At 47.0% G+C, this 25,333-nt stretch overlaps 2 protein-coding genes across 4 annotated transcripts in view; one reads left to right on the top strand and one right to left on the bottom strand.

The window, feature by feature from the left end:
• Nucleotides 1-25,333, top strand: part of SYN3 (synapsin III) — a 337,780-nt gene that overhangs the window by 108,041 nt on the left and 204,406 nt on the right. The window lies entirely within an intron of this gene.
• TIMP3 (TIMP metallopeptidase inhibitor 3) overlaps nt 11-25,333 on the bottom strand; it is a 55,506-nt gene continuing 30,183 nt past the window's right edge. The window contains exons 1-5 of one of the 2 annotated variants that reach the window (XM_029078857.1): nt 20,879-20,912; nt 13,371-13,453; nt 6,996-7,107; nt 5,564-5,685; nt 11-4,189 (exon numbers count right to left, since the gene is read on the bottom strand). In XM_029078857.1, coding sequence (XP_028934690.1) covers nt 3,992-4,189; nt 5,564-5,685; nt 6,996-7,107; nt 13,371-13,453; nt 20,879-20,897 — 534 coding nt within the window. In that variant the 5' untranslated portion in view covers nt 20,898-20,912 and the 3' untranslated portion in view covers nt 11-3,991. Of the gene's footprint in view, nt 4,190-5,563; nt 5,686-6,995; nt 7,108-13,370; nt 13,454-20,878; nt 20,913-25,333 lie in introns of those variants that run through there. The other variant, XM_029078856.1, reaches the window with a different exon arrangement.

Here is a 25,333-nt window from a genome sequence, read left to right as displayed (position 1 = left end):
AGAGACGGAATGTCTGTGATAGAAATAAAACCATTTTACTGTTTAGAATAAAGGACACCCTATAAAAAGTGAACATTATGCAACATTACCTTAAAAGACAATATACATTCACTGAATATAAAATTCATAAATAACATGGAGGAAAACTGTAAACAGTGCTACAAAATTTAGCAACAAATACATTCCTTCCAGACAAGGTTTTCTCCTGGGTGGTTTCCCTTCCGTAACTTTCTGCGACTCAAGGACGGTCCACTGGCTACATGGAAAAATTGGAGATACCTGGGCCTCTGAGAAGCCAGTGCCCCAAAGCGCTAAAACGGACTTTTGTGGATTTCTTTTCTGCGGCGTTCTCTTCCCACCATGAGAAGGTGGGCCCCTGCAGAGTTGCGTCTGATTTGGAAGCCGTCGATTAACCATGTAGTTTAATTTTTGCCAGAGCCATCCAGATTTTAAATTGGCTTTTTTTTTTTTCCCTGTAAATGTACTTCAGTCTAGGTTTTTGAATAGCCAGCAGCCAAACACTTAGGTGCTACCCACAAGTTGGAGGGGAAAAACAAGGGGAAGGAAAGACATTACAGTTTTCAAGCCAAGGACATGTTACAATCAGAAGACGAAAACGTCCCAAGTCATGAAATCCTCCTAGATGGGGTCATTTGGAATTGGGGGAGTGTATTTCTAATTGGGCTCCTGTAGCTAGCATCCTCCCCTTCCCTCTCCCCTCCTCCCATCCCCAATTATTAGCTTAGGGTCACCAAGAACTCCGTCTTCTTTCTAGTGCCTCCAGTCTCGGGGTGGGTGGTTTAGGTGAATGACAGGAAGGATGATAGATCGAAGAGCAGATTCACCGCAGGCTCCTCTCAGTTAGGGAGGAGTCTGGCCAGATTGACAGTTAACTCGGAGTCAGATCTTCTGTTCGATTCCTCTGCTCAGTTTGTAGGGGGTGTGATTATATGTACCGGTGGGTTGGGCTTCGTCAGAGGGGAAAGAATGATTCAAGGGGGCTTCCCCTCCGTCTTTGACTACGGGCCTTCTTTGTTGCAACTCTAAGCGGAGGGTCAGGGATTAAGGCTGGGCGGAGCCTGAGGCTGAGAGGGCAACAGTTGGAGGCCGTTTGTCCCCAACCGTGTAAAGCCTACAAGCCTCCTAGAACAAAAGAGGAACCTCTTTTCCTCCTGAGTTCCCCTCAGGACCGAACACATGACGGCACCTTCTTTCAACCCGGCCTGGGCTACTGCCCGCAGCTCGGCAAATGCAGAGGGTGAAGCACTGCTGTCTCGCCCCCACCCACTTGCCGAGCTGACGTCCCCCGGCATCCCCTGTAGTTTGGAAGAGGAAAGCGATAGCCCGTGTGGAGTTTTTTGTTTCGTTTTTTCGACCAGGTGCGGAAATATTACAGCCTACTTAGGACATATGAGCTAGCCAAAAAAGCCACAATAATTTAATTCAAATTCCAAAGTGTCTCAGCTAATTAAAAGACCATAACAATATACAGTAAGTGAACAGGTAAAAATACACAAAAGCTAGAGCTCACGAAAAGCTTAAGCTGCCCTCTCACAACTCTCTGCAAACGGTTCTTTGCCTAAACACCATTTCTCCCTCCCCTTGAATGGGAAAAATTTCTGTCATTTCACCCTTCTTTCCACCTGCAGGAAACCCCGATTGAGTGATTCCTTTCCCAGTTTTGCTCCAGTCGTGGTGTTGGACCCACATGGTTGCTGGATCATTGGCCTCTGGGGTAGTGACAACCACCTGACCGGGTCAGGGCTAAATTCAGAGATAATCCCAGCAACACTCTGAAACGTCAGTTGTCAGCCTTGACAAAACCCTATCGACTGTGGGCAGCAGCTCCTTCGTCAAACAAGAACAAGGTGGTACTTTTTCCCCCCATGAGGCATTCTTTCTCTTCTGCCCCAGCACATTTGAATGCCTTTTATGCCAGATGCCTGATTCCAGGTGAGAGGGGACTGGCAGATGTGTCTTTACTGGTTAATAACCCCCAAGGCTCAAACCCCCAAAACACACGATCTGAACCATCGGGTTCTTTCAGGCCGCTGAGGCCAGACTGTATTTTTAGGTGTCATTCGTCCGATGAATCTGAGGGGGAAATGACAAACCGAGGCAGCTCTAGTTCCTAAGTGGAATGAATGGAAGATACAAAGAATCAAAAGATAAATAACTATAATCATAAAAAAAAGAAAAAAAATCATGTTAAGTGTCACCATCCCCAACTCTGTAAAATATACACTGTCACCCATTCTGTCAGCAACTCCTCTTTATCAACATTAAAACGTAAAATAATTTTATTTAGAGAATTTATATTATAGTTTTCTTTAAAAAAAAAAAATTCCTCCAGCCGCCAACGAAACGAATCCCCAGGTACCATCCCGCTGGTGCCATTGTTAATGTGGAGCACCAGGAATCAGAAAATCCCAGCGCCAGGGCCTCCAATAATTGTAGTCTGAGGAGCTTTGGGACCAGATGGAGTTCTTTGGTTGGGAAAATGAGAACTGCAAGGGAATGAACTTGCCCGATGGACTAGGATTTTTCACCTCTTCCCGTTCTCAGTCCAACCCATCCTAACGCCCATCTGTTAGGTCTCCTGAGCCTGCCACTGATCCTAGAGAGGCGCTGATGCTGGGGACCACAGAATGTGTGTGGGGAGAGGGTCTAGCTGCTACAGGCACTGTGCTGGAGTTTCAATGTTTAAAATTTAATTAGGGAAGAAAAAACAGTTCAACAACTTGGAATGTCAGGGTTTCCATTTTTAAACCCTTTCCCCCCCCACCCCGCACACACAAAAAAAAGATTAAATTATTGACTTAGTTTTATCAACAAACAACTGTGGGTCCTGTCCAAAAAAATTAGCTTATATCCCTGTCTGTATGAATGTGTGTATATGAGCACATTCTCTAGTTGAGCTAAATACTAGTTGGCAACAAAACTCCACTCATCTCCAGCCCGTCTCCCTTTCCCCATCTGCTCTACTTAACTAGATCTTGTAGACTGTGTGTGTGTGTCTATGTGTGTGCATGTGTATGTGTGTGTGTGTGAATGAGTGTTTTTCTAAAACGTACATGAGACAGATTTCCTGCCAAATATAAACCACAGAATTTCCAGGAGCAATTCTTGTGGGGGTTTAGGAAAGTAAAGACATTAATCTCAGAGCTTCACCTGGTCTGCTCTTCAAGGCAGGATAATTGCCCCCCCGGCCTCAGGCGGAGATTTAACTCTTTATATTCAGGAGGCTCAGGAATTCTGACATGGGGTTAGATTCCTCCAGAAAGTGAGTTTAGAAAAGAGGGATGCTTACTTGCCAGTTTCTTTAACATACCCAGGTGGGTGAAGTCAAAACACTCTACGCACTCACTCACACTCTACTCCTCTCTCTCTCTCTCTCTCTCTATCTCTCACACACACACTCTCTCTCTCTTTCTCTCTCTCACCCACCTATCCAGATTCTCCCCCTGCTGTTGTAGTCCAATCCCATATCTTTTACATTAAAAAAAATGGCCCAGATTCTTCCGGGGCCAACGGGCTATGGACCTCAACCAATCGCCATCCCCTTAGTCCTTTAGAAAATGACTCGTGTAATTTGCGCACTGAGGCGAAGGGGGCAGGGAGGTGAAAGAGCAGAGATTACAATGCCCAACTGGGATAGTTTTTAGATTTTTGTTTTCCTAAAAAAATATAGATTATATAGACACTGATAAGAGGAGTACAAGCTCCTTGTTCTTTCTGGCATGCCGTCCTAAATCCCCAGAACAACATGTCTGAGGGAAATGGGTGGTAGCTAACCAAAAAGAAGGAAATAAAAAGTGTGATTAACAATAAACTCAGTATGACGGCATAGACTTTTCTTTAAGTGTTCGAAGTGCTAAATTTGCAAGAAAACAGGCACTAATTTTCATTGTCATCATCATCTGGTAAGAGTTAGTGTCCGAGGGAAGCTCTGCCAAGAGGGAGGGAAGAGACAGGGGGAGGGGAGAGGCGCTCAGGGGTCTGTAGCATTGATGATCGTCTTGTCGGGAGGCGCCCAGCCTCTGTACCAGCTGCAGTAACCTCCCTTCTGCCGGATGCAAGCATAGTGCTTGGACTGGTATCCGGGATAGCCGAAGTTGGAGAGCATGTCCGTCCAGAGGCACTCGTTCTTGGAGGTCACGAAACAAGGCAGGTAGTAGCAGGATTTGATCTGCCGTGACAGAAAACGAAAGGTAAGGGCCCGGAAGAAAAGCTGACGCTATTCAGATCACTCCTTCCGCTGCCAGCCTCTACACCTAGGACCCCAAAGGAAAGCGAACTTCAAAAGAAGCTTCAAAAGTCCCTGCAGTTTACCGAAATGTATTTAGTTTTGACCGGTTATTTTTTTTCAGCATGGGAGTGGGGGGGGAAGTCAGCACTCTGAAAAAAGATGAACTAAAAATAGTTATGGTATTTAAGTGCTTACTATGTGCCAGGCACTGTTCTAAGCGCTGGGCAGCAGGTATGTTTTGGGCCCGGGGAACACGGTGGTGATTTTTACACGAAGAGGTAAAAATCCGGTCGGTCTTTCCTTGTCCCCTAACTCCCGAGACAAGAGGAGCTCTTGGAGCCTGAGGAAATCCTCAATGGCTCATTCATTTCTCTCCCGGGACCCCTGCAGGTCCTGGGCTTGAGGTCTGAGAGGAGCAGGTGTTTGCTTGTCTGAGCAAGGCTCGTTCAGACGGAAGCCCAACCCACATCGCATGCCCAGCAAGAAAGCGGCCCTTTCAGAGTAGAAGTCTGGGGTGAGGAAGACCTGAAATAGAGACTTATAGAGGAGATCTGTCCCTCCTACGCTCTCTGAGCCCGGATCCTAAACCTTGAACTTAGTCAGCCCCCACTGCCAGCCCTAACTCTCAGCCGCGCTGTGGTTCATTCCGCCTAGAAGTGCTTTTTACCAACTGAAGCTTTGTGATACTGGCTAATATATGGCCAACAATGAGAGTGGTATTTGTTGAGCACTTACTAGGATCCAGGCACTGTACTAAGCGCTGGGGTAGATATAGGCTAATCAGGTTGGACATCGTCCATCTGCCACATTGGGCTCACAGCCTTCATCACCATTTCAATAATAATGCTAATAATAATTATGATGTTTGTTAAGCACTTACTATGTGACAGGCACTGTACTAAGCACTGGGGTGGTTACAAGCAAACTGAGTTGGACACGGTCTCTGTCCCAGGTGGTGCTCCAAGTCTCGATCCCCATTTTACAGATGAGGTAACTGGGGCTCAGAGAAGTGAAGTGACTTGCCTAAGGTCACCCAGCAGATAAGTGGCAGAGCCAGGATTAGACCTTTTGACTCGTAGGCCTGTGCTCGTTCAAGGCTAAAGCTATCCACTGTCCATTAAATACACAATGGGCACCACATCTTTTCCAAGAGAGGAGCTAAAAGACATTCCTTCCCCCCTATTTACATCATTTACATTTACTACCGCTGACACAGTCTCCTCCCCGGCAGCGCAGCCTGGCAGGACAATCCTCACCTTGGGCTCGAGCTCACAGGCAGACCCCTTGCTTCCCCGGCCCGACAACCGCCGTTACCTTGCAGTTGCAGCCCAGATGGTAACGATAATTCAGGCCTTTGCGCTGGGAGAGGGTCAGCTGGTCCCATCGCTCAACGAAGTTACACAGGCCAGTGTACACCTTCCCGTCATAAACACGGCCTGGGGGAGGAAAGGAAGGAGAAATGAATAGATGAGATAAATCCTCTGCCTAAGGATAACGATCGTTGTACTATTTGTTATATGCTTCCTTTGTGCCAAGCACTGTGTTAAACACCGGGATAGGTACAATCCAATCCATTCGGACATAGTCACGGGTGAAGCGGGAGGGAGAACAGGTGTAGATTTCCCAGAGAGAGGAAACTGAGGCACAGAGAAGTGAAGTGACTTGCCCTAAGTCACTCAACAGGCAGGTGGTGGAGGAAGGATTAGAATCTAGGCCCCCTGACTCCCAGCTCAGGCTCCTTCCACTAGGTCCCGCTCCTTTATAACTGTGAATCATCTGACTGGGATGGGTGGGGGCTTTGGAGAGGTGGCATGGTTTAGGAGATGGCGGTTTGATCCTAATTATCATCCTAATCTGGCCCTGGTAGGAAGGCAGCCCTTCCACTTAGCCCTTCTAGAAAATGGGCTACCGAGCTCTGCTCAAAGACTATGCATTGTCAAAGCTCGTGCTTTGACTGTTGGGGAACCAAGTTTTGTTTGGGTTGCCTACAACAAGAATTCAGTTTTGCCAAGCTGGCTTCCACCAATGTTGAACTTTGCTTCCCAGAAGAGAAACCTTGCCAAAAGCCCCAAGTGACTTTGGCTAGAATTACTTTATCTGATCCAACATAATGTTTTTCCTTGGAATAGATATGAAGCGAGGGCAAAATGTAATGCGCCTTCTTTTAAAATAGCCAGTGGATCTTAATGTAGGCTTGTCGGGGCGTAACCTACAACCCCACCTTCCAAGTCAGTGCGATGTAAATATTTACTTGTGTACCCAGGTCATGCTAAAAGGGGAGGAGAATTTCAGTCATGCCTAGAGTAGCTGGGTTCAGCTAGTTTTCCTTTCCAGAGCACCTTCTGCAGACACTACGGCCTGCAAGGGCACTAATACACTTTCCTTTTTTTTAAAAAAAAAAAGGTATTTAAGTGCGTATTACGTTCCTGGCACTGTTCTAAGTGCTGTGGAGTTGATACGAACTTATCAGGTTGGACACGGTCCCTGTCCCACATGGAGCGCACAGTCTTATTCCCCATTTTATAGGTAACTGAGGCACAGAGAAGTGAAGTGACTTGCTCAGGGTTGCCCAGCAGACAAATGGAGAGGTCAGGATTAGAACCCAGGTCCTTCTGACTCCAATGCCTGTGTTCTGCCCACGAGGCCACGCTGCTCTTCACTCATTTCTTTTCCGCATCCACAGCAAAGGGGTGGGGAGGTCCCTTGACAGAAAAAGGGTTTCTCAGGTGTGCGGAAGAAGCTTTACCTGTCAGCAGGTACTGGTACTTGTTCACCTCCAGCTTCAGCCCACAAAGACTTTCAGAAGCTTCCGTGTAGATGTACTGCACGTGAGGCATCTTGCTGAAGCCTCGGTACATCTGTGGGAAAGAGTACGGGCTCTGTTAGAATCCAGGGAGCCTAAAAAGGGATCGCTCAATGGCAAATTCGATTCTCACCTTGGTTTTCAGGTTCATTCCTTTTCCCCTCTCCCCTCAGCACTCCCCGCTGCTCTTCTAATAAGTCACCTTTCAGTCAATCCATCAGTGGTATTTATGGAGTGCTTGTCTGATGAAGAGCACTGTACTAAACGCTTGGGAGAGTACAATAGAGTTGGGCAGTCCCCATCCCTGCCTTACCGTCCATTACTTTCTCCTCATTCCCACCCTGGTGTTCGATCCCCATTACCCCAAGTTCTTAGAATAGCCTCTCTTCCCTCCTGTCATCCAAAGTTCTCCCACAAAGAAGCGGGCCCTACCGAAGTACCCCCAGATGGAATTCCCATCTCCTTGTTATTTCTTTCAAACTAGACTGTAAACCCGTGGTGGGCAGGGAACATCTCTGCCGGTTCTGCTGCATTGTACGCTCCAAAGCACTTAGTACAGTGACGTGCCCAAGCAGACACGTGACAGAGCTGGGATTAGAACCCATAACCTTCTGACTCCCAGGCCCGTGCTCTATCCACTAGGCCATGCTTCCTAGTGGAAATCCTGTTCGGGAACTGATCCACCACAAGGTTTTGAAAAGGTTGCTGTTTGCATGTAGACTACATTGCACTGCTCCGGGGTTTCTCCCATATCCCTTTCCGGATGACCGGAACTGGGACTTTCCAGGGTCTGGGAATGCAGTCCACCACCTCATGCTGGGGGCTTTTCCAGTGCATAAAAGTAAGCCAGTTTCCCATCTCGTTGGCAGATCTGGTGGTGGCTCTTTGAGGTGAGAAATGGCAGTTGTGTTTCCGAACCAATGCATCTGCTCAATAAATACCATCCACTGATTGATCGGAGCCAATATGGGCCGAGCCTGCGTCTGCTCTGCGCTCTCAGGGCAGGATTTCAGGCCTCCGTGCACAGTCATGCTACATCGGTTTGGAATTGGGGATGTAGGAGTGGGAAGTGGATGGAGGCAGTGCTGGGATGTTGACGTGATTGAAGTGGCCTTCCAATCTACGTGGGGACTGTGGCTTTAACTCCTTTAATTTTTGTAATGGTATTTGTTAAGTGCATACTATGTGCCAGGCACTGTATTAAGTGCTGGGGTAGATGCAGGCTAATCGGGGGGACACGGTTCATGTCCCACATGAGACTCCTAGTCTTCATCCCCACTTTCCAGATGAGGTAACCGAGGCAAAGAGGAATTAAGTGAGCTGCCCAAGGTTACGCAGCAGACAAGTGGTGGAGCACAGATTAGACGCCAGGTCCTTCTGGCTCCCAGACCCAGGCTCTATCCACTAGGTAACGTTGCTTCTCAAGTCTCTAGACATTTTTCTAGACGTTCCTCTCTGGTTTCAGGAATTAGAGGCTGAGGAGAATCATTTCCATTGAGGCGGTGGTGGGGGATAGATGAAAGGGGCAAAAAAAAGACCAAGGGTCTTCAATCCACCTTCCCCAATTAGCTTAGGAACTGTTCTCGCTCCAGAAGGATCTGAGCAAAGTAAACCAACTTCTGCTCCCCTCAGGTTAAAGGTGATGCTCACTGAGGGAGAGGGGGAAGGGGAGACGATGTCATGGAGTTCAGGGCTGGGTCCATTTCATAACCACCTTCCCCTCCCTCTACATATAATAATAATAATAATGTTGGTATTTGTTAAGCGCCTACTATGTGCAAAGCACAGTTCTAAGCGCTGGGGTAGATTCAGGGTAATCAGACTGTCCCACGTGAGGCTCACGGTCTTCATCCCCATTTTACAGATGAGGTAACTGAGGCACAGAGAAGTGAAGTGACTTGCCCACAGTCACACAGCTGACGAGTGGCCGAGCCGGGATTCGAACCATATATCCGGTTTCCATTGAGAAGTAATGTGGCTTAGTGGATAGACCACCGACCGGGGAGTCGGAAGGACCTGGGTTCTAATCCTGACTCCACCACATGTCCGCTGTGTGACCTCGGGCAAGTCACTTTACTTCTCTGGGCTTCATTTCCTCATCTGTAAAATGGGGCTTAAGACTGTGAGCCCCATGTGGGACAGGGACTGTGTCTAACCTGATTAACTTGTATCTACCCCAGTGCTTAGAACAGTGTTTGGCACATGGTAAGCACTTAACAAGTACCATGATCATTGTTATTATTATTCCATTCTGCCAGAGAGGCAGGGGAGCTTCAAAGCAGATTTTCCTCCATTATTATTTTATTTTGCTAGTTGATGCACCTGCAGGAAGTAAGCTCTTCCAGAGTTGAACGGTTCGATCACAATCCCTTCCTGCCCTAGGACAAGTTAAAAGGCGTGACCTTTTGTTCCTCTCCATGTGGGACATCGATGCTGGCCACCACAGCACATTAGCCAATACATGCTACCTTCCCGTGACCAACGCCTTGCTCTTGCTGCGGAGACATTTTGCAGAACATGATTTCTACTGGCCAAGAGCAGCTGCTGCTATCAGTGAGTCTCAGGAGAAATCAGAATTGGGCACATTAAGCCAAGAACTGCTACAAGCCACCATCCTCAGGCTAGGAGGCCCCGGGGTTTAATCTGGGGGTTTGGGTCTGTCATGAACCGTTTCCAATTTCCAATGCATGCAGACCTACGCTTTTCCTTCCAAGTTTGCAGAGCAGATGGCTGCCTCTTCGATCAGGGCTGGGGAGAGAAGTTGGGGAGACGAGGGGAAGAGAGTGGAGAGGAAGGGTTGAGAAGAGTTACCTTTCAGTTTTCATTCAGGTTCAAGGCTTTGTTCGGCGCTGAGAGGGTGAGCGACTCCCCTCCAAAACTAAAAGGAGTGTGATTGGATGCCCAGTCTCTGAGCGCTCACGTTTTTGACACTCCATCACTATGCTTTGAGTGAGCTTTCACCCCATCTGACTCTGGTACGCTCTAATCTAATCTGGTACGCTGTTGCAGACAGCGTGATGCAACTGCCAAAACACAAGTCAAGCTTGTTTTCTCCTCCCTCTTACGGTATACTCTGATGCACCCTTGGCAAGAAGTCACCAAGAAAGAACTGACTACAGAGCAAACCCAGGTGATCCTGGCCTAAGGTGGAAGAAGTGATCTGGTCTTCCCAAGCTTTGGAGGGGGGGATGGCTTTTTCCTCATTCCAACATTAGCGGGGCCACATCTGTTATTCGTGTGGTAGGGGGAAGGAGCCAGGGAGGCATCAGCATAGATGGGGTCCACAGATGACCCTGATAACCGGGCAAGGGGGAGGCGCCCCTATTTCATATTTTTTTTTTGAAGGTTGATATTTTGTTGGTGATGAAGGGGTTGCTCTGTCCTGGTGGAGCGGCATGGTCAGAACCATTCATTCATTCATTCAATAGTATTTATTGAGCGCTTACTGTGCGCAGAGCACTGTACTAAGCACTTGGAATGTACAAATCGGGAACAGATAGAGACGGTCCCTGCCCTCTGACGGGCTCACGGTCTAATCGGGGGAGACGGACGGACGAGAACAATAGCGATAAATAGAATCAAGAGCAATAAATAGAATCAAATAGAACCAAGAAGGGGACGGGGGACAGAGCTTAGGAGGCAAAGGATTCATCTCCGAACTGTGGTTGAATTGGTAGACAAGGTACAGGAGAAGGCACGGATGGAGGGGCGGGAGTTATCAGGCCTCTAGCCAATCCCGACCAGCGCCTCGATTTTGTGAGACGCGCCCGTTAGGAAAGCATAAAGGACTCCCCAGCCCTGGGCCTCAGAAAACCCAGGAAAGGATGAAAAGGGGAAATTCCAACCCCAGGGATCAAACCTTGGCTGCGTTGGCCTTGGTGACAGGGGGTTGCTGGGATAGCTTATGAAACCACTTTCCAGCTGTCTTCCCCGCAGCTTTGTTGCCGGGCCATAAAGAGCCTCATAAAGAGAATGATTGTTATGAGGCAAGCGTGTGACTGTGTTTTCTGAACCTTTACTTGGTCTAATATGTTTCAGATTTGCTGTAATCACTGCCAAAGGCTTTGCAGTGGGTTTTTTGGGTTGTTGCTTCCCTTCCCCCACCCATCCTCTGCAGCCACCTCCCAGAAGACACGAACTGGCCTTACGGCTGAGATGAGGCAGACGAAGCAGCCAAGGAAAACAATCCAGGGCTGATTTTTTTCTTTTAACATTACATAACAAGAGGTCAATTGGCTCTTCAAAAAAAATTTTTTTTTTTCTTTCCAAAGCAGCAGGTTCTGTGAAAGCTGCAATTACAATGTAAGACCCAGGGGAGTAGTGGGTAATGAGAGATCTGGGGAGTCTTTTTCCCCCAGGGCACCAGGTCAAATGACTAGGGTGACCACCTGGCAGCAGCCACACCAGTGGCCGATGGGATGCCGTCGGCCATGTCGGGGCAGCGTCACGCACCCTGTGCCAAAACAGCCGAGAGGATGGAGCCTGAGGGTGGGAACAGGGAACAGGCTCACCCAAACTCCCCTCCTCCCCTGGGCTTGTTGGGGGGGGGGGGGGGGCAGTTGGACCCGACTTTTAAGAGAAAAGAATCAGCACGGCCTAGTGAAAAGAGCATGGACTTGGGCTCTAATCCTATCTCCAGCACTATGCCTGCTATATCACTTTGGTCAAGTTGCTTAACTTCTCTGTGCCTCAGTTTCCTCAGGGAATTACTCCCTGTTCCCCCAAGGTTGAGGGGCAGAGACCATGCCTGATCTGATTAACTTGTACGTACCCTAATGCTTAGTACAGCGGATGGCACATAGAAAGCTTTAAAGAATATCACAATATTTACCTTTAAACTTCTGGCCCTCAATCTAGCGGCAGCTGCCAGACTTTTCCGAGCTAATAGGCTCCCTTCTGTCAGAACGCACTCTATCACTACAGATTTTCGATCAGGATCAGAAAAGTTAATAATAATAATAATAATGTTGGTATTTGTTAAGCGCTTACTATGTGCCGAGCACTGTTCTAAGCGCTGGGGTAGACAAAGGGGAATCAGGTTGTCCCACGTGGGGCTCACAGTCTTAATCCCCATTTTACAGATGAGGGAACTGAGGCACAGAGAAGTTAAGTGACTTGCCCACAGTCCCACAGCCGACAAGTGGCAGAGCTGGGATTCGAACTCATGAGCCCTGACTCCAAAGCCCGTGCTCTTTCCACTGAGCCACGCTGCTTCTCTGATCGACTGTCGGGATGCGTTGCGGTGATGTGTCAGAAGCAGTGATTGGGGATGAGAGTGGACGCAGAAGGAGTACTACAACGCAAGTTTTCCTTAACACGGGTTTCTTCAAGAATGCGATCCCCATTTTATAGGAGAACATGGTGTACCAAGGCTCAGGATGACTGGCATCCTCCAACACTAAGTACGGGGCACATGATCCAGAGGAATGTGTCAGTAAGGCTTGGGTTCTACCCTCAACTCTGCTACTGACTCAGTGTGTGATGTTGGGCAAACCTCTCTGCGCCTTGGTTTCCCCATCTATAAAATGGGGATAATACTTGCTCATCTCTACCTCAAGGGATTGTTATTGTGGTCAGAGAGATCATTGCAGGGAAAAGTGTGGGGAATTATTTCTAGTGCGGGTGTGTGAAATCCAAGAGTTGAGGTTACCCTTGTCCCCGCTGAGGTTCAATTTCTCAAAAGGTTCGTGGCTGGCCAAACCACAGATGGTATACCACAGGTTTATGGGATGATAGGGTCTCGGAACTCTCTAGCTTCTGTCCAACCAGGTGAAATTCAAAAAAGATTGTAGGACCAAAACCCTTACCCTTCTAGTCATACACTGCTTAAAGTTAATTACCACGGTGTTGCATCTTCAGAATGCTAATTATGATCATGCCAAACTTCAGTTGGGAAAACCATCGTTGCCAGAGAAGTCTTTTATTGATGATACACCGACACAGAGAGGATCCAGAGTTATGAAATAGAAATGAGGACTCTCCATCCAGAATGCAGAAGCTTCAGCAAATAAAAACTGGTTTGGGATAGTAAGTTTAGCTATCTTCCAGTTTGAAGATGAAGCCACTGACCATAAGCTCTTATCCACGGGTAGGTGTGCTTGAAAACGCCACTCTGTATGCATGTACAAATTGTTGGCTTCTCCATCTTCAGGTCCTCGCTCAAGGACTTCAGTGTGAAAATTCAGAGTGAAAGGGAACCCCTCACATTCGCCGGTGCCTCACTTACACGCTATTCTTCCTCCACCCCTTTCCCTGACCTTGCAGAAGTTGTTACCACAAAGATATTTCCACGTTTCAGTAGCTGAGGCTAGAACTCACCTTCATTTGCTTGATGGTGTATCTCAGGGTTCCAAAAGGCCCCTCCTTCACAAGCTTTTTCCCCACCACCTTGGCACGTATCACTGCCAAGACAAAAAGAAAAAAATAGACTGTGGTAAATGAACCAATATCGCATTATCAGTCAATCCATAAATGGTATTTGTTGAGTGCTTACTGGGTGCAGAGCACTGTGCAATATAACAAAGCTGGTACACGTGATCCCCGCCCACAAGAAGCTTAGAGTCTACAGGGGAAGACAGATGTTAAAATAGAATAGAGATAGAGGAAACAGTAAAGTTAGCATTCTAATAGCAAGTCTCTTTGGGGTCCCCAGGCCAGAGAATAGTTATTTCATCCTAGAGCCAGCTGGATGGATAACTTTGTTTATTTGAGCAAGAACTCTAAAGGGAGACAAAAGGAAAACTAGCCAGTGAACAGATTTATTCTGCCAATAATTTCTGTGAATTTTTACTTCAACTAGTTGTGCCATAATATGTGTATTCACTAGGCGTCGGAGCTGGGACGTGGTTATGGAATGTGGGGCCGTTTAGCAGATAACACAAGTTTGTTCGTGTCGTGCTGTCAGGAGAAATGGTTTGTAGGCAGGTTCGCAGGGACCCGGTGCGTGTCTTCCTTAAACCAGGGTTTGGCAAGAACACAACCCCGGCATTTTAGAAGAACTGAGTTGATTTCTCTTCCGAAAGGGGACCCCATCTTCTCGAATTATTCAGTAGTTTCTTCAAAGGCTTAAGAGCTGTATGGATGCACTATTGGTGGGGCAAGAGCTCCTATTTCCCCCCTTGTGTAGGCAAAGGCTCCATCCCAAATTTTAAAACTACTGTTACAAGCAGCCTCTGCCTCCACCCAAGTATGATCCAAGGCTCCCTCTGGGAGAGCCTACAGCCTCCAAGAAGCTTCCAGATGCTTTTGGCACTTGGATTTTTTTCTGTATTAATACAGATCTCTTCTGCATAACAAGACGATTTATCAAAATCTGTCTACCCAGATAACTTGTCCCTTCCTGATTGCTCCATCCTCTGACACCACCGTACTTTAAAACAAACTGCTTATCTTTGGGGTGATTGGTTAAATCCCAGTAGAGGGCGATTCTCCATCGAACTAGAGGTCAGATTAAAACGCAAAAATCCTTTGAAACAAACTTGTCAGTAGGGCAAAAATTATTTCGAGTCCACCCCGCTCCTTGGAGGGTAGACCGACAGAAAATGAACGAAGCAAGAATTGAATCGTTTCTGAACAATTGGTTATTTCCGAGGCTGCTTTAACTTTTTAAAAACTCAGCAAAATGAACATCCAAGAGCCAAAGATCCTGCATTCGGCCTGAGACCACCCTTGTAGCCGTCACCTGTGTTCCGAAACCATGCTTTCAATTTCTTCGAGGATTCATCTCGAGTCTATGTTTGCTGAGAACCAACAAATGTAGTACGGAATGTACAAAAGACTGCTTGCCTACCCCAAGCAAGGACACTCCCCAGCCTGCCATTTAGAGTCTGGCCCTAAAGAAAAAATAGAACAGCAAACAAGAAAGCCTGCTAATCCAAATTGAAAAGTCAACCCATGGCATTGATTCTTCAAGCTCACTTTCACTACATTTACCACCATGACCCATCTTTAGGGTGGGACTAGCTGGAGGTGCATTTCATGGGCTTGTGAGTTTAAAACATATGAAGTGGCAAGTTAGATTTAAGATTAAATTTGCCTGGAGAAAGTTGGGCCAAGGAGTCAGGAGGTGTGAGGTGATTCCCTGTCAAGACATGATAATCCGTGTCCTGTCATCCCTCTATGCCTCACAAGATATTCTAAAAGTAAAGGATGACAGGATTGGGCAGTGAGATAAAACCACCTCAGCCTGAAGGCTGGGGACACGGTCAACTGGCAGGACAAGGCAGATTAACCCATATTTGGAAGAGTCCATACAGTCAGCTCTGCTGAATTGCTTAAAACTGAAGTGAGGTAAATGCCCCAATTCCACCGATACATTTTTGTTGATGCCTTCTCTTCCCCCCAACTCCATGAGCCTGAAATTGCCCGTCCTTCCAAATATGTAAAAGTGGTCCTGGGTTAAAAGACTTTATCGTGCATTTTTTTTTGTAATTATGCTATTCCAACCCCTCAGTAAGTTTACCTATCTGGCCGTTCCCCCATTTTTTCAAAAACCAAAGGCCATCTTATGAACCCATATCACCCACATTTTCCACAGAATAATCTGTGCCAAGAGTATTATAAAAATCATCTTTTCCCTGAAACGTTTGTTGGTTTCAGTTTTCTCTCTTCAGTGTTGGGTAAACAAAATCTTTTACTTTCCTTTTTGGCAAAGTACTCCTCCCTTGGGTCTCCACCAGAAAAAGGAGCCAGAGTGGAGAGAAAAGGAGCCCATTTCAGTCCAAAAGAAAAATAATTTGTACACGCCAAGCATTGAGACAGAAGATGCCCAACGAACAGCAGGCAGCCCAACAACATAATCAGTCCCCTCCCTAATAGAACTCACTGGACCAAAGGCCTGTTTTGTTTTACCCTAAGAGATAGTTTTTCATGTGCTCTACTGATGACAGTTTCCTCTAAAACTTTGGATTCTAAACTTGTGATGGCCCTCACCCGTTTTTAATTTCTTTAATGATATTTATTAAATGCTTACTTTGTTCCAGGCACTGTACTAAGCACTGGGGCAGTTACAAGTTAATCAGTTGGAAACAGTCCCTATCTCACATAGGGCTCACAGTCTTAATCCCCATTTTACAGATGAGGTAACCGAGGCACAGAGAAGTGAAATGACTTGCCCAAGGTAACACAGCAGAGAGGTGGCAGAGCCAGGATTAGAACCCAGATCTTCTGACTTTCAGCCCCATATTCTATCCACTAGGCCAAGCAGCTTCTCTTCTCTACTGACTTGACTCTGGGGTATCACCATCGCTCTCCACTGTACACTTCATATGCAGGGGATACAGGTCAGTGATAGTGAAGAGGTACAAAGAAATGAGAAAACTCAAAATACTATCAAGCTTTTGAGGAGGGAGCATGAAGTCCTTTAGTACACAGTATCGGCCTAGTACATACAGTCTTACTTCATCTCAAGCCCAGGTAGAAAAGGCTCAGGGTTAGCATTTTTTTCTTGGCAAAATTATTTCTACTCAAGTACGAAATTTGCCCTTTGTCCCCTATTTGGCTGCAGTCAGTGAGGGTTTTGAGAAGAAAAGGAGTTTCAGTGGCAAAATGGAGATTCATGTCAGCCTCCGGTCTTTGTTTCCAGAGACTTTACTTTTCTCCATTCAGGAGTGGATTCCGGAGGAGGTGCCTGCCCTCTCACCCTCTGCCCTCCATTCCCCACCTCTTGCCCGATTGAATCCAGACTGCTCTAACCAGGGTTTACGATGAAATTCTCCTTCTGGATAGCCAAGAGGCTCTAGCACAGGAACATTTCAGTCATTTCTGTATTCCCCTCACTCGGAGAGCAAGCCCTCAGCCTAGTCCTGTTTCCTCATTTCCTGTTTCCCAACCAAACCAGCTTCGGTCTGCCCAACAAGCCCACGAAGCTAACCATTATTGGCAGTTCAATCAATTCTTCATTATCCGGTCTGTGGACAGCTCTGGGTTTCATCCCCTTGCCGCTTGCTTTTCGCTACTCCATCAGTGAGTAAGCAGCAGGAAAAAATGAATGCAAATCAACCCCTTTCGCTACAGCTCTGGTTAAAGTTTTAGTGGAGCAAGAATAGGTTCGTACCTTGCACTTTGGCACTTTTTATACTCTGTGGGGCTGGGTTTGGGGGGCACTGGAGAGTAGCAACCCCGCTGGCCACCCTCTAAAGATGCCACCGATCCTTAGAAGCCCCACCAATGCGGCCCTTCCCAGTCCCAGGGACCTGGGAGGTTCGGTTTTTGGTTTAAAATTCGGTTTCTGGTTTAAAAGTGGGCTATTAAAATTATTTTTTTGGTTTAAAATTAGGTTTTTCTACTCAGAGGCATCTGTATCTATCTGTGTAATCCTGTCCCTATTAAAGCTGCAGTCTAAGCTCCTACTTAGACTGTTATCCCCAGTATCCTCATCTGTAAAATGGGGATTAAATCCTCCTTTGTTCTAGTTGGACCGTGAGCCCAATATGGGACAAGGACTGTGTCCGACCTGAATATCTTGCATCTAGCCTGGCACTTAGGACAGAGCTGGAAGCTTAGTAAGCACTTAACAAATACCATAATAATACCATAATAATAATGCGGGACAGAGACCACGTCCAACCTGATTAACTTGTATCTACCAAAGTGCTTAGAGCAGTGCTCGGCCGACAGTAAGCGCTTAACGAATACCATAATTATTCATTATTATTATTATTGATCTGTCTCAATTAACTCTCCCCTTCTCCTGAATTCTCAAATCCTCCGATGCTGCTGCGGGGTCTTTCTTCATTCCAGCCACTTCCAGATGGAAAAAAGGTAGACAAGGAGAGCTCTAGAAGTTTCAACAGGGTTTCGAACCCTGCCCTCCCTCCTGGCTGGAACTCCTTCCCCCTTCACGACCCACAGACCAGCCCTCTCCCCATTTTCAAAATCCCACAAATACACATCTCCTTCCGGAAGCCTTCTAACTGACTAACGTCTCATGTCCTCAAACGAGCACTCAGGTCTGTTATGTACATATCCTTATTATCTGCTGCCTCCCCTGACTGTAAATAATTTTAATGTTTGCCCCCCGCCAATAGATTGGAAATTCCTCAAGGGTAGGGACTGTGTTTACTGATTCTGCTGTAGTCTCCTAAGCACTTAGTAGAGTGCTCCACACACAGTAAATGTTCAGCAAATACCACTGATTCAGTGAGCCATTGAAAACCCAGTAGTCAGTCATTCGTATTTATTGAGCACTTACTGGGTGCAGAGCACTGTATTAGTACGTGGGAGAGTACAGCGTAACAATAAAAGACACATTCTCTGCCCACAACGAGCTTACAGTCTAGAGGTCAGAGAGGCTCTTGGAATAGGGCCTCTCCCAGGTTGGCACTGGAGAGGGGCCTTGGCACAGGTGGGAGATGTAAGGATGCAGGTATCCTGTCAGCTGCAGGGTTTGGTAGGGGGATGAACAAAGTCAGGGCCGTTCTCCTCAGCAGCTGGAAACACAGTAGAGGGAGGGGGCCGGCGAAGGGCGAGTAGGAAGACTCAGTTCCATCTGACACACAAGCAATAACAGTCTTTTCCTGTATCCCACCCAAGCCTGCCCTGAGGGCTCTTCTCTCTTGTCAGATTCAAAGACCCTTTTTGTTGATCTCAAAGCCAAGGCCAGACTTTTAAAATCCATTCTGCAGAAGATAAGGAGTCTGACAGTTCAAAGCTTCACTGACTAACTCTTTCCGTTAAGTAAAAATATTAATCTTTGTTTTATTTCAGTGGATTCTTCAGCTAAGAGAACCCTGAGGCTAAAAATAAATCTAAACACACACACACAAACATGCAAATGAAAAATCTGGAGGGAGTCAGGGAGTCAAGTCCTTTCAACCCAAGTTTCCATCGACATTAAAGCTATTAAAAATCAGGAGGTTATTAAATCTCCCCTCCTGTTTTTCAATGACTGCTGGATTTGCGAAGCCCACCAATGAAGGTTGTTTTTATTTCTATGCCACACTAATGTCCCCACCCCTGAGTGGCAGACATAAATATATATAAGTGGTATTTGTTAAGCACTTACGATGTGCCAGGCACTGTACTAAGCACTGGGGTAGAGACAAGTGAATCGGGTTGAACACCGTCCCGTATGGGGCTCACAGTCTTAATCCCATTTTCCAGATGAAGTAACTGAGGCACAGAGAAGCTAAGTGACTTGCCCAAGGTAACAGAGCAGTCAAGTCGGGCAGCCGGGATTAGAAACTTGCTCTATTCACTAGGCCATGCTGGCTGATGAAGCAGAGGCAACGTTTACAGCAGGCCCAACTCTCCAGCCCTTCTGCTGGTACAAGTGCTTAGTACAGTGCTCTGCACACAGTAAGCGCTCAATAAATACTATTGAATGGTACAGAAACATAATAAGCAATAGGGAGCCATGCTCAACATCTACTGGATCTGAAAATAAAAAAGGTCAGGGGAGAGGGAGAGAAATGAAACCCTGGCCAGGAAGGACAAAGTTACCAGAAACTTCAGGCTTCTCAATCGAGAGCAAAGGCAAGCGTGTTGCTTCTTTGATTAAAGCACTGTCCTCATTTTTAACACTTTTAAGCAAAAGGCGTAAGATTCCCCAGTTCATATCATATATCTAGACTTATTACAAATACATCCACTTTACCACCAGACATTGTTCACGATCTGTTCGCTCTTCTTTCCCAGGGCTTCAATTTCAAAATTGAGCTTTCCTCCCACACTTGAGGACAATCAGAAACATTCTGATCCGCTCACCTTCAGTAGCGATGATTTACCCCGGATACGTGGGATGTAGAGTGTTATCATGTTGGGGTCTGTAAATGTCCAGTGCTTGGCAGTTGCTCCACGGAGCTCACCAAAACAACGGCAAAGAGCTGCAGGTACTGAATTCAAACCCTGTCACTGCTCTTGGGAATCAGTCAATCGATCAATGGTATTTATTGAGCGCTTACTGGGGTGGAGCTCTGTACTAAACCCTTGGGAGAGTATAATGCAATAGAGTTGATAGACAGGATCTCTGCCCTTAAGGAGCTGACAGTCTAGAGGAAGGAACTTCAGGCCTTTGGGAGTTGGTGTAAGAGAAGGAATGAATTTACAGGGAGGTAGGACAGCAGGAACTGCCTTGAGCTAGGGGACCTAGTTCCGTACCTGCCCCTAAATGAGTGAGTAACTTTCAGACTGCAAGTTACTTGCCCCTTCCTCTTTCCCAGAAACTGAGAAGGAAGAAATGAAATGCTGTATGACCTTGGGCCAGTCACTGAAGTTCTCTGTGCTTCAGTTTCCTCATCTGTAAAATGGGGAATGAAAACCTGGCTTCCCTCCTACTGTGAGCCCCATATGGGACAGGGTCTGTGTCTGACCTGATTATCTTGTACATACCCCAGGGGTTAGTACAGCGCTCAGCATGTAATAACTGAGCACTTACAGAGCACTAAGTGCTTGGGAGAGTACAGCACGATAGAACAGACACATTCCCTGCATAAAATAATAATAAAAATAAATGGAAAAGCACTTGGAGCGCTTCAGAAAACCAAAGCTAAGGCATCACTAGTGTTTGCAGTCGGGTGAAGAACACAACCTACACTCTTCATTTCAATCCCTAGCCTCATCCTCGAGCATGAGACATCTCTCTGTTTGCATCTCAGTGACCTTGGAGAGAGACAGGCACCCATCCTGTGGATTTCCCCTCTTCCCCATTTGCTAGATTTCAGCTCCGTCAGTCATCTTCTTGCACAGCTGTGCATTTCATTTCCACTCCCAACTCTTCATTGGCAAATAGTTCCCAAGGGAATTCTTTCCCCACGCCCCCACACTCCCCACCCCTGGAAAGGGCAAAGTAGGGCTTGGGTTTCTTGGTGGGGTGTCTCGTCCTTTACCTTCTGCAAGTCCCCGCATTCTCCCGAGCGTCTGCAGTATGTACTGGTCTCCAGCAAGCCCAGTCAGGCTAAGAGGTGTGTGTTTACTTTCAGAGGCTCCGATTTCATCAATACGGCGCAAGCTCAGGCCAGCGAGGGGTGCGGGAAGCGCTCCCCACTGAACTCCCCTGCCCCTCCCCAGAGTTCCGTTACAGGCCTGCAACTGCCGATGGGAAATTTTATCCCACACAAGTGGTCACCAAAATAGCAGCATATTTCGAAACCACAGCCTCTTTGAAGTGGTGCGCATAAAAATACTTGGGGGACGAATGTTTCTCAGAACTTTGGGGTTTCAGGTGGGGTCATTTTGTGGGATTGAAGTGGTTGGAGTAGTCTGGAGAGCAATCTGTGATTACTTACAGAGCTCCGCACTAGGCAGGAGAGTTAAATCTACAGTACGATAACCGTGGCGCTCCTCGCATCGCAGTTTGGCAGGGAGACGGCTACGCCCCAGAGGGGTGGAAGAACAAGGTGCAGATAGGGACCCTTTTCTAAAATGTGCTTGGTAAGAAAAAAAACGACTTTCTTGCCGTTCTGAACGAACAGTGTGGTTTGCCAAGTCTCCAGAGATTTATACATCCCAAATGCCAAAGACAGGAGCACATTTATAACTTTTATTGTTTGGTTGGTCTTTAAAAACATTTTAATTTTCTTTTTATTTTAATGTCCCAGGGTTCATACAATGCCACAAAACTGGGGGTGGTTCTGTCTAGACAAGGCTCTCCTCAAACACCCCTCTCGCTCTCCTACTTCAAACACGACCCTGGTGGCTGTTTGCGATCATCCTCACCGTTTCCTAGACGTCTGCTCTGCTGGCAGAAGGTGTGATAAAGGAGACTAGATCTTCAGTCTGTTCACTTGGAGAAGCTCAAGGAGAGTCACCATTTGTGACAGTCACAATGGAGCATACGACAATAATGAATGACCTTAACAGGCAGGGTAAAACTGACCCGTCCGGTGTATTTTCTGCTCTGAGAGAGCTCGTTGGTGGGGTGTGCCTCTTTGAAGCGTAACCTGGGATTCTACCCCTTCCTGTCCCTCCCTTCAGGAAACACAGACAGTTGTGGACTTAAGCCAACTGCTACTGGCTCTGCCCCTCGCTTTTCCAATGGCCCTTGACTCATTTGTGCAGATGGAGGAGCAGTTGGGAACACATCTCCTTTCACATTATGCCTGTGTAGACCCACGCCACCATTTCTTCATCAGTCAGTGGCATTTATGGAGCACTTGCTGTGTGCAGAGCAGTGAACTAAGGGCTTGGGAGAGTACATAGAGGCAGCATGGCCTAGCAGACAAAGCATGGGTCTGGGAGTCAGAAGGTCATGGGTTCTAATCCCAGCTCCGCCCCTTGTTTGCTGTGTGACCTTGGGCCTCAGTTCCCTCATCTGCAAAATGCAGATTAAGACTGTGAGCCCTATGTGGGACAGGGACTGTGTCCAACCCGACTATCTTATATCTGCCCCAGCGCTTAGAATGGTGCCTGGCACATAGTAAACATGTAACACGTACTATAATAATAATAATCATTATTATTCCAATAGATCCCTGCCCAAAAGGAGCAGGGAAGATGAAAAAAAAATTACAGGTATTCATTCATTCATTCAATAGTATTTATTGAGCGCTTACTATGTGTAGAGCACTGTACCAAGCCCTTGGAACGTACAAATCGGTAACAGATAGAGACAGTCCCTGCCCTTTGACGGGCTTACGGTCTAATCGGGGGAGACCGACAGACAAAAACAACAGCAGTAGAGTCAAGGGGATGCACATCTCATTAAAACAATAGCAAATAAATAATAAGCTCTGTGTATCAGCACAGAGGGTGCCCCAAGGTCCTCCGATATGTCGACAGATTTGTTGACCACTAGTGTTGGTTTTCACAGTGGGTTGACCACCAGAGGATCTCATGATTGCCTCTGCCTGGCCAGTGTGGCAAGGAACCCTGGAGCAATCTGAGGATCTCGGTCAAAGGTTCCCAGTTGGTGTTTTCAATGGCTTCTACCCACCTAACCCTGAGCCTCCTAAACAGAACACCCTAGTTGCAGCGGTCCTTGAAGTGGTCCGGTGCCCTTTATATACAGGGCGTCCCCTCCCCTATCCAGTTGTTTCATCCCTATCTTAGCTTGAATCCCTATCCGGATGGTAATGTCGTAGCCTGTTTCGAGTAGTGACACTAGATTCTCAGGTTGGGCAGACTCTAAGGAAAGGAGACTTCCCAGCCCGTAAAGTTGTTGCCGCCTGGTGTCTCATTACACTTTGTGAACAAGGAACAGCACTTGGCTCGCACAACATTGCCGCGGGGAATACAGGTCCATCTTAGCCAACTCACACGCGATTAAGCATCTGCCGAACATCTGAACCGCAGCATCACCGCTAAGTGTCATTCCGCAGGCTTCCATCGGCTTCAGGCCCCTTCGTGGACTATTGCAGTGTTGGCCCTCCTGCCCTGGGACTGGCTCGGAGGGCACAATTTTATGCCGGGCAAGCTATCACCTTCGGTCTCTCTCGCTACCGTTCCCCTGCTAAGCCCCTACCTAGTCTTGCCTCCCTTTAATCCTTCCCCCACACTTCCCTTGCCCAAATCTGGTTTGCATGAGTGGGAATGTTCTGAGGGTCACCAGGCCTGGATTCAAAGTTACTTTGCCAAATCAAATGAGGGCAGGATGGTAACCCGAGCAGGATGCCTCTATCGGAAGCACTGGGGCAAAACGGGCTGGTAGCCGCTTACACCTCCTTGCCCCCTCAGAGGGCTGACTGGATAAACTGCACTAAAGCTCTGAAGGGGAAGATTTTCCTAAAGGAAGCTTCTACTTAGCAAATGCAGAGGTAGAAGTCTGGCCCTCCAGAGTTACAGCCCATTAATATTTTTCTAAAAGGCATTTCGACTGTATCTCTTTCCAGAGTACCTCAGGTCTAAGACACAAAAGATCATGACTAATTAACCTTCAAAAGCTTCAGAGCGGTAGAATGTAATTCCTCAAATGAGTTAAAAATTCCCATTAGGCCAGACTTGCTAATTGTCCTTATCAAAGATACCATTCCATGTTGCTGAGCAGGCCATTCCTGGGGCCTCTAGGTATTTTGGGGTCAACATCCACAGTCCTCTGACGAATGTGTAAAGTGATCTTCTCCCTTCCAGCCCACATTTTGATAATGACCGGGTCATCCTCCATACTCCTTGATATGCTGTTTTCTCATAATCTGTTACTAGGAAGCACAGGGAGGCTTTCTTTTGCCCATTCCTCCAAATGAGATGACTCTCAAGCTGCTAAACTCGTCGCTCCATACACTCCTCGAGAGAAGATATGTTTCCTCTACTTTCTTTAAAACTCCCTTAACTGGAGCTCTGCTTACATCGGACTCTCAAAAAGCTTTGTCGACTGAGAATAAAACACAAGCTAGGCACTCAGAACACTCAGGGGGTTTTTTTCTTGAATTTTCCAAATCAAGAGGAAGGTCTTCGGTATATTTTACGATATAGAGTGGACCAGTCATATCTCCACCCAATTCAGAAAGACCTTCTGCAGCCATGAATGTGAAACGCTAGCTAGCTAGGATCTGGGGGACACCTTTCTTCAAGAAGAAATAGTGCTAGGTACTTTCAAAAATGATAATAGTAATAATAATAATAATACTGTGTTATTTGTTAAGTTCTTACTGTGTGCCAAGCCCTGCACGAGTGCTAGGAGAGATGCCGGGTAATCAGGCCCACGGTCTAAGTGGGAAGGAGAACAGGTATTGAGTCGCCATTTGAAACTGAAGCACCAAGAAAATAAGTGACTTAACCCGAGGGTACTCAGCAGGCAGGTGGCAGAGTCGGAATTAGAACCCAGGTCCTCTGACTCCCAGGCCCGGGTTCTTTCCACTAGGCCATACTGCTTCAATTCATTCATTCATTCAATCATATTTATTGAGCGCTTACTGTGTGCAGAGCACTGTACTAAGTGCTTGGAAAGTACAACTTGGCAACAAATAGAGACAATCCCTACCCAACAACAGGCTCACCCAACTAGAGGCAGGTGGCTAGACTAAGTGATCTCTGCAAGACTCTTCCAGCATTACGAGTCTAAACGAAGGTAAAAAAAAAAACAGAGTAGCCAAGCAGCCCTGAGAACTCTGGGTGGCACCATCAAGTACAAAAACAGGGGCAGAGTGTGGCCTTCCATCTACTTGTTGGTTTGGCTCTCGAGAGCTTTTCCAGCCATCTAAGGAATTTACAGCAGTCAGGGAGATTGGCAGAAGCCCTGAGATGCCACAGAAGCCTCCCGTCTGCCCTTCCCCCATTCCACGACTCCAGAATCCAGATTATCCCTGTGCAGCGAGTTTCTCGAAGGTGCACGGCACACCGGCACAGAGCTGTCCGGAGATGAGGACTGTCTACAGGACAGACTGGTGTCAATGGAAGGGTGAGTTCTT

This window comes from Ornithorhynchus anatinus, chromosome 14 (genome assembly GCF_004115215.2).
Source record: "Ornithorhynchus anatinus isolate Pmale09 chromosome 14, mOrnAna1.pri.v4, whole genome shotgun sequence".
Lineage (NCBI taxonomy): Eukaryota > Metazoa > Chordata > Mammalia > Monotremata > Ornithorhynchidae > Ornithorhynchus > Ornithorhynchus anatinus.
The sequence above is the reverse complement of the archived record's forward strand: the minus strand, read 5'-3'. Positions and strand labels throughout refer to the sequence as shown.